The sequence below is a fragment of the Peromyscus maniculatus genome, chromosome 8, assembly GCF_049852395.1.
Source record: "Peromyscus maniculatus bairdii isolate BWxNUB_F1_BW_parent chromosome 8, HU_Pman_BW_mat_3.1, whole genome shotgun sequence".
NCBI classification, from domain to species: Eukaryota; Metazoa; Chordata; class Mammalia; order Rodentia; family Cricetidae; genus Peromyscus; species Peromyscus maniculatus.
Genome location: NC_134859.1, coordinates 44,029,488 through 44,044,709, shown reverse-complemented (window position 1 = coordinate 44,044,709; position 15,222 = coordinate 44,029,488). Strand labels below are relative to the sequence as shown.

The following is a 15,222-nucleotide window of genomic DNA, read 5'->3' as shown; positions in this document are numbered from 1 at the left end:
TGCTTCTGGAGAATCTGTGGACCTCACCCACTTGTCTGTCTCAGAAAGAGCTGGGAAACATAGAGATAAATAAAGCCTCAATTAGGCAGGAGTCCAATGCTAGAAGATGGGGGTTGGGAAGGGTGGTGTCTGAGGCTCTGTCCCAATCCAGAAATGCCTGAGAAAGCACCCAGGGCCACAAGCAGCCTTGAGGTTGGACGCTTCCCACAGCCCCCTTTGGCCTGTGCTGACCAGGCGTGGTCAGGGGCTGGGCGCCATGCCATTCCCACAGACAGCTCTTCTAGGCAGCCTGGCCGGGCACAGGCCGGTGCTCCCTTCACCATCCCACATATAAGAAGGAAGAGCTTGGGCTCCTGACCCCTCCACTCCTCTCCTAGAGAAGGAGAAGGGACGACAGCGTGTGGACTTGTCCCCAGCAGGGATGGTTTCAGACACTGTGGCGGCCCTCCAGCCCTAACAAAGGCAGTTTTTTCCCTTTCAACTTTGGAAACTCAGTGTTCTTATTTATTCCTTTCTGAGCTTGGGAAGAACAATGAGGAGATCTTGTTTCTTCCCCTAAGTCTTGGGTGGGGGGAGAGCAGCAGCATAGGGGGAGGAGACTGGGCCAGCAGAAGCTCCCAGATATTTTTAGAGACATGGGAATTAAGTAAGCAGGGACCTTCTGTGGCCTGAAACAGTTTTGTTTCCATCCCAATTCCAAAGGCAAATGGGTGGTGGAGAGTCAGAGGCTGAAGGCAGATGGGACGGGGAAGGTTCTGGATAAGAGATGGAGTGGTGCTCTCATGTCACTTTGTGCTGGCCTACTTCATTTCCCTTTACCGAGAGAGGGTGACTAGCCTGTGTATCTGCACCCAGCTCCCCCTTTTCAGTCTCAGAGCACTGAGAAGAGGCAAGGGGCAGGGGTGAATGAATGCCTGCTGAGATCCATTGCTGCTGGTTCTGACAGTGGGAAAGAAGCCAGATCTAAAATAAGATTTTTCAGTTATCTTCAGGCTTCTAATATCTCAATTCTTAAAGATCACAAACACTGTACTGAATATCTTTTGGAGGTCTCACTCAAAAAGCCTCTCACTATAGCTTGGGGTAGTGAAATATGAGTTAGGGATAGGACAGGGAGAAATGAAAAAGGGAACCGCCAGGGAGACCCAGCCAGTCAGCTGATACATGCAGTGCTACTGGAGCTCAAGAGTGTTCATCTCCACACAGCAACCCCACTTCCAAGAACGGTCTCTGTGACCTACAGTGTTTAAAAAATACACCGAACCCTTTAGTCCAGCACTCGGGAAGCAGAGCCAGGCGTATCTCGGTGAGTTTGAGGCCAGCCTGGTCTACAGAGTGAGATCCAGGACAGGCACCAAAGCTACACAGAGAAACCCTGTCTTGAAAACAACAACAACAAATAAAAAACAAAAACAAAAACAAAACAAAACAATAACAAAAAAAAACCCTGAAAACATGGAATAGTGAATAAAGATAGTATTTAGAAGGATGAAACAGGAAACTGTTGAAAAGAATATTTTTCTTTAAAAGTAACAATGTTATATACTTTACAAATCTTACTTTTTAGCCTCAGGAAAAGTACACAACTACACATACCCTAAAAGTTTACATAAATCTTTGAACTGATTGGTACCTCCAGTTACCAAGCAACTTTTGTTTTCTGCTTCCCAAAACTTTCACCATGGACTGATTTTACTTCTGTCACCAGGGGAAGCCCTATTTCTGGGTAGTGCCACCTTCCACATGGGACACTGGCCCTGCTGAGAAGCCTCCATTTTCACAGCCCAGACTATTCTTCCTCCTTTCCTACCTGGGACGCTGCAGACCTTACTAGCTGACTGTGTGGCTGGCTCCGGCCACATGCAGGTCAAGAGGGCAGATGTGTCTTCCTGCCCACCTCTCACAGCTCACACATCTCAGGGCAGCTGACTGTTTTCTGGCTAGACTTGAGTATCCAGGAGGAAAGCAAGGACCGTTTTCCATCTTTATTTTCCAAACTTTCAGCTTCAAGGCGCACAGCAAAGCAGCACCGACCGACCATATGAAGGAATAGTCTGATGGCAATAAGACAGAGTCCTCAGAAAAACAGGTGAGAAGAAAAGACACCAGGGCTCCATGGCCCTGGAATGAGGGCAGGCCTTCTCAAAGTTATTGGAGTATCAGTAGCAGAACCTGTCCAGGCCACCACAAGGGTATTATTGTTGGTCCCAAGTAGGTAAATGGGCCCTTTAGTAAAGGGCTCATTCATCAGAGATGAGATAAAATGCTTCCTCCAACAGCAAGTAACCCCTGGGCTTCTAACCAGGAGGGCTTGCAATTTCAACTGTTGATGAAAAGGGCAAGTAACGAACAGGTGCATTTAATTCAGGGTGTAAAAGGTGCAGAGGTCACTGGGGCTGCAGTGGTGCATTTGTAGTCACACATACTAACATATATCCTACCAAAACCACAGCTAGCTATACAGACCCACAGCAATAACATGAGCCTCACAGCACCAAAGCCAACTGGGACTGCAGTATGGCACAGACAGCAGCAGAGCAATCAATGATGGCTCACCCACAGTAGGAGACCAGCATGCACCAACAGCATGCAGACTGTTCCTGGCACACACTGAAAGCCTCCAGTTACTCAGAGCTGATGTAAAGGCTTTGTTAACTTCCTACTGAAAGCTTTCTAAAAATGGTCATGATGGTATCCACTCTAAAGGACAAACAAGGAAGACAACAGCAGACATCAGATAATCAGTTAAGATTTTAGAACAGAGTGGGAAGTAGAAGTGGGATAGAAGATCCTGGACAGCCAGGAGGAAGCAGGCTCATGCTGCCACAAAACGTTAGGAAGTCAATGCTCTGAAGGTCCTAGGCAGACACACCAAGAGGGTTACTCTCCAAAAGGCTCTATGTGGGAACAGCATACACAGTTCAGAGAAAGCCTGCACCCTAAAAGTCAAAACCCCACCCCAAGTCCTTCTGCTGCCCACAGGCATGCTCACACTGGAGCTGAGAGGGCTCAGTTTGGGAACACTGACCTGCTCAGGAAAAAAGTGCAGGCTGTAGTACTCATGGTCAGTTGGTCTGTCTGCCTTGTCTGTCTTTCTGTGTGTCTCCCCGTTCCTTCTCTCTTTATTCCTCCTTCCTCCCTCATTATTTATTTATTTATTTTTGAGGCAGGGTCTCAGAATGTAGCCTTAGCTGGCCTGGAACTGACAAAAGTCTGAAAGATCTCTTGAGAATATCATTCTCTAGAGAACGGATGTGAGGTGCTTATCTCTGAGGACATTCAGGACCTTTCAAAAGTCAGTGCTCACAATTCTCCTCAGGGAGGCACTGTAGGAGAATGATCTGTGTGCAACCTGTATGCATAGAGTGTAAGGGTTGTGTCACTGTATGCCTTTTTCCTCCAGATGTAACACGTTAACCCTATGTATATCTTAGAATAGAGATTCTAGGTCTAGTAACCATGATAACTAATTAAGAACAATGCAGAGGTAGCTGGTTCTTTGATAACAGCAATAGGACTACCAATACTCCCTAGAAGATAGAGGGGAAGGTCAAAGCATCTTCTCCTGAGAGTCTAGCCAGCACTCCCTCCTGGCTTCCACTAGCTTCAAGTGATCATGAGAGAAACTAGAGCACACAAGAAATAGAAGATTAATGTAATAGGGGATTATGGGAGAACTGCTGGTGTTTGGGCGGGGGGAGGTCATCCATGCTCCTGTAAGTAACCCCTCATCAATGCTCCCTAAGTCAGCATGATAAATCATTGGTTTGCCAAGCTGGATTTAGTGGAATCATGCTTTGGTCTGTTGTTGGTGCTCTATTTAAGGTGAATAGATGTCTGTCACACCTATCAGGAAGTTAATGTGGCAGGCTGCTATTCATTTGAGAAAACCTTAGGCCAAAGCCAATGGAAAGGGAGCTGGGAAGGCAGAAACAGGGCAAGTTAGATGAGGGGTAGGGTAAGTCTTTAAAATGACTCAAAATCATTTGAAAGAACCACATCCAGGAAACAGAACACCAGCAAACAAGAAGTGCAGAACAAAGGCAGGAGTGAGGCATGCTTAGGTCCAAGATGGGCAAAGCAGGGAAGACAGGAGCTGCTCCAGAGAGAAATGCTAGGGACAAGACACAGAGTCCACTAGGTGTGGTGGCACACACCTTTAATTCCAGCACTCGGGGTTAGAGGCAGAGTTGGAGGCCAGCCTGGTCTGCACAGCAGAGCAAGTTCCAAGCCACATGTGCACGTGGAAGGAAAGAGGGAAGGAAGTAAAGGAGGGAGGGAGGGAGGGATGGAGGAAGCACTAGGATCATCACTAGGATGACAAACTCTAAAGGACAACAAGGGGCCTGCCTGTTCTTGCCCTACTTGCTTCTCCTCGTGGTTGGTCTGATGAATGCAGCAGAGACACTGATGCATCTCCCACTATGGGGTCTCCCACGGGCTAAGCTGAGCTGTAAGGATGTTTTTAATTAACCCACCTGAAGGGGCTGGCTTTCTAGGTCCTTCCTACATAAGACAATCAGATACTGCCCACAGGCAGGGTTGGTGGCCCCCTTCTCTTTCCATCTGTGACAGCAAGGGCATCTCCCACAGAGTTCCCACAGTTCACTGAGAGCTATGTCCTCCACTCACACAATAGTGTCAGATCTGCAGGAAGAAGACAGCCATTTCTGCTATCTTTCAGACAAGGCCAGTACAGCTCTTGGTCTGATCAGCAACATCTCTCTGCACCTACACCTTAACCTGATTCTTAAAATCTAGTACTGAAAGAAATTAAATCCATACTGTTCTAGGCCATTACACTTATGGCAACTGTAAAAGTGCATACCCACCATTCTGTGTACACATTTGATATCTACCCTATATGGGCCACTCAATACATTTCCATATAGATGAGCACATAGCACAATGCAGAGACTCACCTTCTTTGAGATTTCCCTCATTGTTTGCTGTATCTCTGAGTCTTCAAATGCACCTACTTCCTGGATCCTGAGAGCTGAGCTACCTAGCTTTCTTTTCTTTCCCCTCCTCCCCTCCTCCCCTCCTCCTCCTCCTCCTCCTCCTCCTCCTCCTCCTCCTCCTCCTCCTCCTCCTTCCTCTCTCTCTCTCTCTCTCTCTCTCTCTCTCTCTCTCTCTCTCTCTCTCTCTCTCTCTCTCTCTCTCTTTCCGAGACAGGGTTTCTCTGTGTACTTTTGGTGCCTGTCCTGGGTCTCTCTGTAGACCAGGCTGGCCTCGAACTCAGAGATCCTCCTGGCTCTGCCTCCTGAGTGCTGGGATCAAAGGCGTGCGCTACCACTGCCGGGCCCCTGAGAGCTTTCTTATCTTAAAGACATCCCCTTTGCCTTCCTCTGCATTTATGGCTAAGAAAATGCCACTATGGTACTGGCTTAGAAGTGGGGAAAACAGGAAGACTAACATTGGCTTCCTAAGCTTCCAGCCAGCTAGCCCCCTTAGTGAGCAGGTTTATATGGTTATGTTGATGGACAACACCATTTATTTCACAGAAGGCCCAAAGTGAAGGGCATGGTCAAGTGGGTTGAGGTCAATGGAAAGGGACACCCGAGTGGGGGGTCCAGTTTGGAGACCTAAGGAGGAAAGGGAATGAAAGCTATCCCAGAAGACTTGGCAGCCTTCACACTGCCCCATCTTGCCTGATGGTATCGCAAGCTCATTCTTGACTACACTGGCGTTAGCCACTTGGCTTGGTTTCTTCGAGCCTATGTGCTTTTGTGTTTTCTACAAAAATGACTCTTTCAACACTTGTTTCCCACCTGTTGCTTAGTCAAGGTTCCTAGCCAGTTAACTCCGAGCTGCCAGCTTTTCTAGCACTCCTCTCTGTTCAGGAGGGAGCCAACTGCTAATCATGCTGGCCTGGCTGCTATGGGAAAGTTCACCCATGCTCTACAGGCAGTGGCCAGGTGACAGTCACAATGCATCTTCTCCATGTTTCCCCAGCGAAACCTAACAGAGACATAAAACTGATGCTCCCACTGTCTCCATCAACTGCATACCACTATGACAGCTGTATTACTAATACAACTGGAAGGGCAGCAAAGGGCTGGGCAGACAGCACCACGGAGCCCAGCAGTTTCCCTTTGAAGGAATTGCAGGAACTATAAAGAAGAAATGGGTAACTGGGGATCTAATTATGACCCTGACTTAGATGGACAGTTGGGATCTAATTATGACCCTGACTTAGATGGACAGTTAACTACTGTTTTCTGCCCTTGCATCAAAGTACTTGCTGCCCTGTAGGGAATACCCAGAAGTGCAAAGAGTTCTCCATGCTTCAGCAAGCATCCTACGATAAGGGGCATAGGAAGGAGAGAATATGGTGACCTGTCTCCTTTCAGCACTAGTGGCCAATCTACGTAAGCTGACTTGAACCCTTAAAGCTGGCCACGCCTGCCCACTCTTCTCTACTTTCCTCCCTCTTTAAGGCTCAGGGGTGTTCATTTAAGGCTCCCACAGTGGATGTACATGTACCAGAGAGCTTCGTTATACTGCAACAAAATTCTTGATATAAGCTACTTGTTTATTTAATGTGTGTGTGTGTGTGTGTGTGTGTGTGTGTGTGTGTGTGTGTGAATGTGTGTGCAAGTGTGGTAGTCAAAGGACTCTGCCTTCAGCTTGTTTGAGGCAGGGTCTCTTTTTTCCCCATTGCATTGCATATTCCAAGCTCACTGGTTCCATCTCAACATAGGAATGCTAGAATTACAGACACATACCATCATGTCTGGCTTTTCTCTGAGATCTGAACTCAGGCCATCAGGTGTAGGTGTGTGTGTGTGTGTGTGTGTGTGTGTGTGTGTGTGTGTAGCTCTTTATTTACTGAGCCATCTTCCTGGCCAGCTACTTAAGTAAGAAAAATTTGCTTAGACTCACAGTTTTAAAGGTTTACTGGTATAGGCCTCTGGTGAGGATGGTACATCATGGTAGGAATGTGTTAGAGCCAGTGGTCACATCTCCACAGAAATCAATCCATTTGGGAGCCATATGCCCGCTGGCCCCACCTTTGAAAGATCCTTGGCCTGCATCTCTTTATCATTGCCACCCTAAAAACTAAGTCTTTATATTTAGACTTCTATAAGGATGCCTATCCAAGCCACAGCAGCAAACAAGCTTCAAACTGTTCTACACTGGCCCTGTTTGAGAACAGTCAGCACTCCCTCTACACCCCAAAGAAAAGTTCAAGGATGATGCTTAGGAATCCTGTCTTATCCCATACCTGTGGTTCAGCCCCCAGGGCGCAGTCTCAGTCATACGCCTCCCACTGGGCTTCCTTGAGTATAACATGTTAGGTAATGGTTAGAAACTCTCTGGCTATCACCCTCAGGAGACTGTTCTGATCTTGATCCACAGCCAACATCACTGTGGGGGCCACATTACAAAATGTACACAAAGAACCAAGCTGGAGACAAAGCAGCAGGCTCCTCCCTTAAAATCTGCAGCAAGCACAGGCGGTCAAAGAGTTCCTTCTCTTTTCCTCCTAGGAGACTGGTCTGCCTCCCTAACTATCTACTGCCTCTCACAGTATTTTCATCATGGTTTTACCATGAAGAGTTCAATTATTTGTTTACCTGAGTCCCCACAGCCTGAGTGTCACAGAGGGGTTTTCTGAGTGTTTCATGTCCATCCTCTAGCAGTGATGTTCCCCAGAGCTATTAAAGTCACTATAGACTGAAACATAGCTGGGGGGCCAAGCCAAGGCAGAAGTAGACCCTTTGCTCACCTGTGCAGGTAGTCTGCCCAGTAAAGCTCTAAGCAGGAAGAAAATAAGCCAGAGCTCAAAACAGTATTCTCAAATGTCACATTCCCTTTAAAAAAAAAAAATAAAAAAATCAAGGGTGGTTACAAAAGGGATTCTCAGCTCACCCTGTATAGGGTTCTAATGCAGGGCAGTCATAGCTTTGAGAATAATCAGGGTCTAGGTCAGCTATAAAGAAAATGACACCTTAGCTGCCAGTTCCTAATAACAGCAGGATTGCTGATGCCCTTCCTTGGCTTTTGAAGGGCCTGGATACTCCAGCAAGTACTGCTTGTAGCTTTGACACAATAGTAGCAGAAATGTGCCCAGAAAAAAGTATACACATGTCCCAAAGTCAAAGTGACCTAGAATATCCTACAAGAAACACCTCTAAAGCAGCCAAGCCAATCTGAGACAGTCTGCTGAGGAAGCCCACAAGACCATCACTCTACACACAAGACACAGACATCCACAGTGAACCATGCTGGGCACTGTATCTGACAAGACTCACAAACTCACAAATGGCCAGACAAGCCTAAAAAGGCACATGTCCCAAAGCTGCAAGGGCTTCTTCACCTGCTACATCAAGGACGCTGGAAGTCAGCATGCTCCAAGAGTCCCAAAGCTCCTGTATGCTGGGCTCTCTCAGGGATTCTCAGGACTGGGAAGCTGTAGCCCTTGTCACTGTCCCTGGCTTCAGGACAGGCATCACAAGCCAATGACCTTCATGCAGAGGTACAGGTCATCTTAGAGCAGATGGGATTCAAGAACTGTGGACCTACCACAGTGAAAAGGAAAGGGAATCCTGCCACATGCTGTAACATACTGTAACAAGGTGCGTTGAGAACCCATAGAGTGCAATATCCTAGATACAAGCAGCTAAGAGTCCACTTACATGAAGTCTGAGATCTGAAATGATCCAAAATATAATCAAGCTCTGACTTGTAGGAAATTCCACACTAACTTCATGATGGGGTACAGTAAAATTTATATGCAAGAAAAACACGGTATAAAATTGTCTTCAGGCTACGTATATAAGGTATAGCTGAAACATAAATGATTTTTCTATTTAGAATTGTGTCTCATCCCCAAGACATCACATAATATCAATGCAAATACCCCTAAATGTAAAAAATTCCAAAATACTAAACTCCACCATCTCAAACATTTCTGGTAAGGGACACCAACTTGTATGAGGCTCCTGATGGAATCAAGCTGAGACAGAAGCAAGAAAACGGGGCTAAGGGGTGAGGCGGGGTCTTAATGGGATAGTTTCGGTTGAGAAGATGACAGAGCTCTCATGCACTTGGATGGCGATGGCTCATGTTGAGTACCCACTGCCACTTTATGTGCTTTGTGTTATATGCTTAGGGTAGTGAGTTTTATGTTATGCATATTTTACCACAAACAAAAACAAAACAAACTCAACAAAGCATTTGACCATCTGTTTCCCTTACTTGTATGTGGGCAAAGGAAGAGAACAGGCCTGCTATGGGGCCCAGAACTTCTTGCCAGATGCAAGCCGCCCTTCGGCCTGTAACATCCAGACGAGCAAAAGCAAAGGCTAGGCAGCAGTGGGGGTTCCAAGTTCCTCGGGACCTCTCTTGAAAAGTAGCAGGTCTAGCTTCTTCAGGCTCCACTATGTCTGCGGGTCATCATGCCCCTCACCTCCACACACACACTACTTGAGAGTATGGAGACAGAAACTTGCTCAAAAAAGAAAAGAGAGATTCCCAAAAGTGAGTGTCATTTTAGCTCTGCCTGAAAAGGCAACAGTCAGACCAAGAACCTGTACTGTCCTATTTAGCCAGCCAGAGTCCTAAAGCACCAGAGCTAGTACCACCAGCCACCTCCTGAGGGCACACTGCAACCATCAGACATTCACCTGTTGCTTCCCAGGCCAACCAAGGGCCAAGAGACCTCTCTTCTTCACCATTTCTCAGTTTTCTGTACATCATCACTTTCCTTTTTGCATAGAGCCATTCAAATTCACCACATTCCTAACACTTCTGGGACCACCCCAGCCCATCTTCTCTCTAGTTCACCACAGCTGGTGAGCCCCAAGTCCACACATCTTGCTATGCCTGGTCCCCTGAACCCCACCCAGACAACATGGAAAGAAACCAAGAATTATCAAGACCCCAATCACAGTGGAAAACTGTAAGTTTGGCTGGTAAGAAAGCATTTAAAAGAGGGGGGGGGGAAGTAGTATAATTGTAGAACAGGGAAATGACAATTTGAAACAGATTGTGACTAAGTGTTAAGGCAGGAAAATAGCCATAAAATGCTACAAGTTAATGGTGCACCCAGTCAGCTGGGAAGGCAGGCTACCAGTGAGAGCTGCAGTTTAGTCAGGCATGACAGGAGGATCAGAGGCAGTCACAGGCACTCAAAAATGATGTTTTTAGATGTAAGAACCCAGATGGGGACACTTCAAAAGCACAATGATCCAAGAATGCCATAGGAAATATGGTGTGTTCCCTGAGTGAGTAGCACACACAGGCAGCAGAGGTACAGGTACCACAGAAACCCCTCAAGATAAAGAAAGGTTATAAGATAACCCTAGCCTATCATCAATTCTCTCACTCCAGGAATCAGGTAGGTGAGTCCTGTGTCCTGTGCTAATTAATAGCAAATTAAACATTTTAAGTAAAAAAAAAAAAAAAATGTAAGTAAGCCACTGGCCAAATCATTCAGTCTCTTAGCCTGGGCACTACAGAAACTTTAAGCTGATTCTTCTTTGTTGTGGAGATGTCTTATGCATCCTTGCCTCCCACCAGTATATACCAATAGCATCACAGCTTTAGTGGTCTCAATCAAACCACACAACGGCCACATAGCCTTGAGGCACACTAATCCTACTGAGGACCATGGCTCTTACAGGCAATCAGAAAGAACACGGGAAGACTGTGCTGGGCCCAGCCACATGACAGCAAGCACAGACCTCTAGTCCAGGTCTCAAAACCCTGCCCACCCCAATGGGCAGAGGAGATGGTAGTAGAGGACGACACATCTTCTTGCCCAGGGAATGATCACAAAGGGTAAACCCTAACATGATGCAGACCAGAGGGCATGGGTAAGCTCCCCTCACCCTCAGTCCTAGCAAGAGCCCCATGCCACTTCCTTCCTGACTTCTACTGAAATGGTCTCTTCCTTCCTGGCCCCTACCCTGACTGACTCCTGCTGCCTAGTCTTCACTGTGATGGCCCCTCCTTTGTAGCTTTTATGGGAACTTCCTGATGCAACATGGAAAAGCCTTACAAGCCCAAAGTGATACTTCAGAAGACATTTCAACATGACTGCCACTGCTGGTTTTGCCACTTCACTCTCAGAAGTAGCTATGTGCACTAGCCTGGTCCAGGCAGAAAAACACCAACTGACTACATGATTAGTCTTTCCAGATCCACGGCCATGTGCCAGAAAATGGCCTGTGCACAAAAACTATTAGAACTGGATGTCCCCCCCAATGTCCTCTCTTTTCTTCTTTCGTTTCTCACAGTCCTGACACAGAGTCATTTCTGCCTTAGCCCACATCCTGTATGCTGGCCATTTTATTTTATTTTTTTCAATTTGACACAAGTTAGAGTTATCTGAGAAGAGGGAACCACAATTTAAAAAACTCGTCCATCCAACTGACCTGTAGGCAAGTCGGCGGAGGGCATTTTCTGGATTAATGATTAATGCAGAAGGGCCCAGCCCATTGTGGGCAATGGCACCCTGGGCAGGTGGTCCTGGGTGTATAAAAGCACAAACTGGGATCTCTGCTTCAGTTCCTGTCTCCAGGTTCCTGCCCTGCTTAAGTTCCTTGTTTGGCTTCCCTCAATGATGGACTATGATCAGAACCTGTAGTCAAATAAACCCTTTCTTTCCCGGGTTGTTTTTGATCATGGTCTTCACTGTAGCAACAGAGATCAGACTATTATATCCAGGTTGCTGGGAGACACTGTGGACCACAAGGTGTCAGCACACCTGGCTCAACGATCTCATCTACTGAGAAGCAGCTGCTGAGGGTGGCAGCAGTCATTCTCTTTGTGCTGATGGGACTGAATCAACACTACAATGAATTCTTCTAGACTTCAGCTGGACCTGAATCAAGAATCCCTGTGCTGATTTTCAGATGTTCATGGCCTGAGCCCAACAAGAACATAACCTCTAGAGGTTCCAATACTATTAACTAGTTACAGAACTTAAGAATGGGGCTTATGGAAGACTAACTCCTATCCCAGAGCTGCTGCCCATTGGCAGCTAAGACAGGAGGACAGCAAGAGAGGAGGAGTTTGCCCTCTGTGCCTCCTGAACTGGGAGAAGAGCATCATGCATGTCTACCTGTTCCTGTTTCTAGCTGGGTCACTGTCAGTGCTCACTCAAATTACTCTGGCTCACAGACGGCTCTTCAGCAAAACCCCTTGTGGTCCACTCTTAGGTTCATCAGAAGGAATGATGGGGAAAAAATCTTAAGCAACCAATGAGGTGACAGTTATTGTGGGAGAGGAGAGCTATAGGGACAATATCATGCCCACTAATAAATAATCTTAGAATAAAAGGAGTGAAATGCCACATCAGAAAGCATCGGTGGAGAAGGGGCTGCTGGGCACACGTGAGTGTTAATCATCACCTTCCAGTGTCCTGACCCTCTGCAAAGTCCCTGGAGACAGTTATCTCATGCTCCAAAGTCTCCTAGCACAGTTAAGAAACCTGCTCTGAGCACACCAAGTGGGCCACTCTATCTGAGACAGCATGACTGGACTTTCCCAGGTGGCCCTGGTCTTCACAGGCACCGCAGAGCATAGCTACACACACTTGTCTACTCAAATGGCAAAGGAAGAGCATCCAAAGCTTCATTCAGGAGAAAGAAACTTCCCTAGAGAAAAGAGAGGTGACACGGGTAGAAACAGAGGCAGCCATTCTGTTCTACTTGGCTGGGCTGGGGTTTTGGCCCCTGAAGCAAGAGCAGCAAGCACTTGGCCACCCACGCTGCAGGCGGAAAACCAGGCAGTGGAAGAGAAGAAAGAAGACCATCTGCTCTCGTCACAGGACTAGTTGACCTCGGGTGCCAGCTAAAAAGAAATCTACACCAAGATCTAGTGGGACAGTCCCGGGAAGACAGGCCACCACCTGTGCAAACCCCTGCTGACCCCCTGGACTTTACCCTCACTTTCACCAACCTTGAACAAATGACTTCCTTCTTCACAGCTGCCTCTTACCAACAACTGCTAAAAAGTCTTAAGCACAAGATCTGGGTTTATAGAGTATTTTCTATTTAGTACTACAAGTCCTTTAAAACATTCCAGGCTCCCAAACAGAAGCCTAAGTAGGGCTGCACTCACACATGAGATGGCCAGCAGTGCCACAGCTGAGGAGCCGGGTGGGGAAGAGCAGGGCCAGGATCAGGGAATGCTGAAGACACTTACCATTTCATCCAGGGCGTAGCGCAAGAGGCCATGTTCATACAGGATGAAGAATCGTCGCTGCCATTTCTGCAACAGAGCACAGGGTTGGGGGTCAGGTATCCTGGCCCTGGGTCTCAGCTGCCAAACCCCAATATCTGACACACAGAATCTAAGGAATGCTGGCTCCGAGGCTTCCACTTTTGGGGTAGATGGCGAAGGAAAGAAACCAGAGACATAAGTACAATGATTCATGAGCCAGGTGGGGTCAGGAGACAAGCCTAATCACGAATGACTAGTGCTTCCATATACCCCACGGAGTTTTTAAAACGGGAGCTTTCCTTGGGAGTAGAAACTGTTATGTGGTCACTTTTCTATGTTCCTACTGCAGCCAGCAGAGCTTTTTCATAGAATGTTTGTTGATTTATTGGATGAATGATCTTATATGATCTGGAATAACCTGAGGATGTAGGGACACTAAGAGCATCCCTTCCAAGAGAGTCTGGGAAATGATATAAAATGGGTTGGTCTTATGATTTCCAAGGGACAGGAAGCAGACAACCAAAGCTGAGGAATTCAACAGTGGTGGAACGAGCTAACAAAAGTCAAACAGAGAAGAACCCAACAAAGGCCAGGCCTCCAGGGGTGTTACGGTGATCAGCCATTGAGAGCTGGAATGAAAATGACAAACACACCATCTTTCTGTGTGAAGGGTCTTGCCTACCCATGAGGCTGTGAGTCTAAATAATGACTCACAGGCAGGCATGGCTTCTACCCCAACCCCTCGGGTTGATTTCAGAAGGACTCAAGGTTCTATTCTCAACATTTTATAAAGTCTAATAACATGTAAGTTTTGACTAGCACTAAAGACATAGAATTAACTATAATATATGTTTCTTTGCTCTAGGCCAGAAAAATAAATTTTAAAACAATGACTTTCTCAATAGGAGCCAAAAGTGGCAGCTTTGAAGTTTTAGTAGAGGACAGGAAAGGCACTTGGTTCCCTGGGTACTGCATTCTAGCTGGGACCACTGGCTACCCATGGGGTAAGAACAGGGCTTGTGGGGCTATGCAGAGAGGACCTGCTAGGGCCGCTTCCAGGCTGGAGTTCCAAAATAGGCTACTGTCACCTGTTTTCCAAAAACACTTCCAAGGTTCCTATGTGCTATCTTTGAAATCAGAATCCATTCCAGAAGGAGACCCAAGGCCTAGAAATATAATGCCACTAGTTCTGTGGGCCAGAGCATGTACTCTTGAAGCCCCACCTAGGTGAGGAGGGATGAGCAGAGCTAGGGCAACTATGTAAATACAACTAGGAGAAAGTGTATGGAAAAGATGCTCTGATTGGAGCTGAATCCCCAGTGGATTGCCCAGGAAATGAGCAAGCCTCTGGTCAGCAAAATGCAGCTTTATCCATCTTTTTGCTCCAGAAGAGACCTATACCCAGGAGGCAGGACAGTGTAAGGCCTAGAGAGCACAGGTGTCCAAGCCTCGGCCCTTTAGTAGGACTCATAGTGCTAAAATAAGCCCCTGGTTCAGGAGGGAACTGCCTAGGCTCTGAAGGACCTAGGAGCTAGATTAACATGCTGCAAAGATGTACTTAGCTGCTTTTTTGTCTTTCCATTTGACTGTTTTCAAAGAATTCAGATGACCCACACTAGGTGACACCATACAAGAATGGCACATTTTGAAACAAGGACTCTGTATCTATGTGAGCAGAACTTTCTGAGACTTCAGAGTTCACAAAATGTTGGCTCCTTGCTGCCTTTGTCACTCAGGTTCCAGTATTTACTTCCTGTTTCTCTCCCTAATTTCACCAATTTCTTCTCAAATGAAACTAAGAATTTTCTCAGGTATCCTTACCCGAGAGCGATGCACTGGGTTGTCAAAGTCAGTGCCATCTGGAGCCAGGAGCAGCCAGCCACCATAAATGGGTTTAGCCTACAAGAGAAAAAGGATGCAAGGTCATCAGCAGCACAGGACCAGAGGACAAGAGAGCAAGGCAAGCTGACGAAGAGGATGCCACTCCTACTCTCCAACACAGGCTGACAACAGGTGCCTGATTTAAAAGGTTACAGGATTCCCACA

General features: G+C 46.9%; 1 protein-coding gene across 9 annotated transcripts in view; it reads right to left on the bottom strand.

The window, feature by feature from the left end:
• The window catches only part of Mprip (myosin phosphatase Rho interacting protein), a 117,270-nt gene that overhangs the window by 72,805 nt on the left and 29,243 nt on the right, over positions 1-15,222 (bottom strand). For all 9 annotated transcript variants that reach the window (XM_006973628.4, XM_006973627.4, XM_042284110.2 and 6 more), the window contains exons 2-3: positions 14,998-15,075; positions 13,159-13,224 (exon numbers count right to left, since the gene is read on the bottom strand). In XM_006973628.4, the coding sequence (XP_006973690.1) occupies positions 13,159-13,224; positions 14,998-15,075 (144 nt within the window). The remainder of the gene's footprint in view (positions 1-13,158; positions 13,225-14,997; positions 15,076-15,222) is intronic.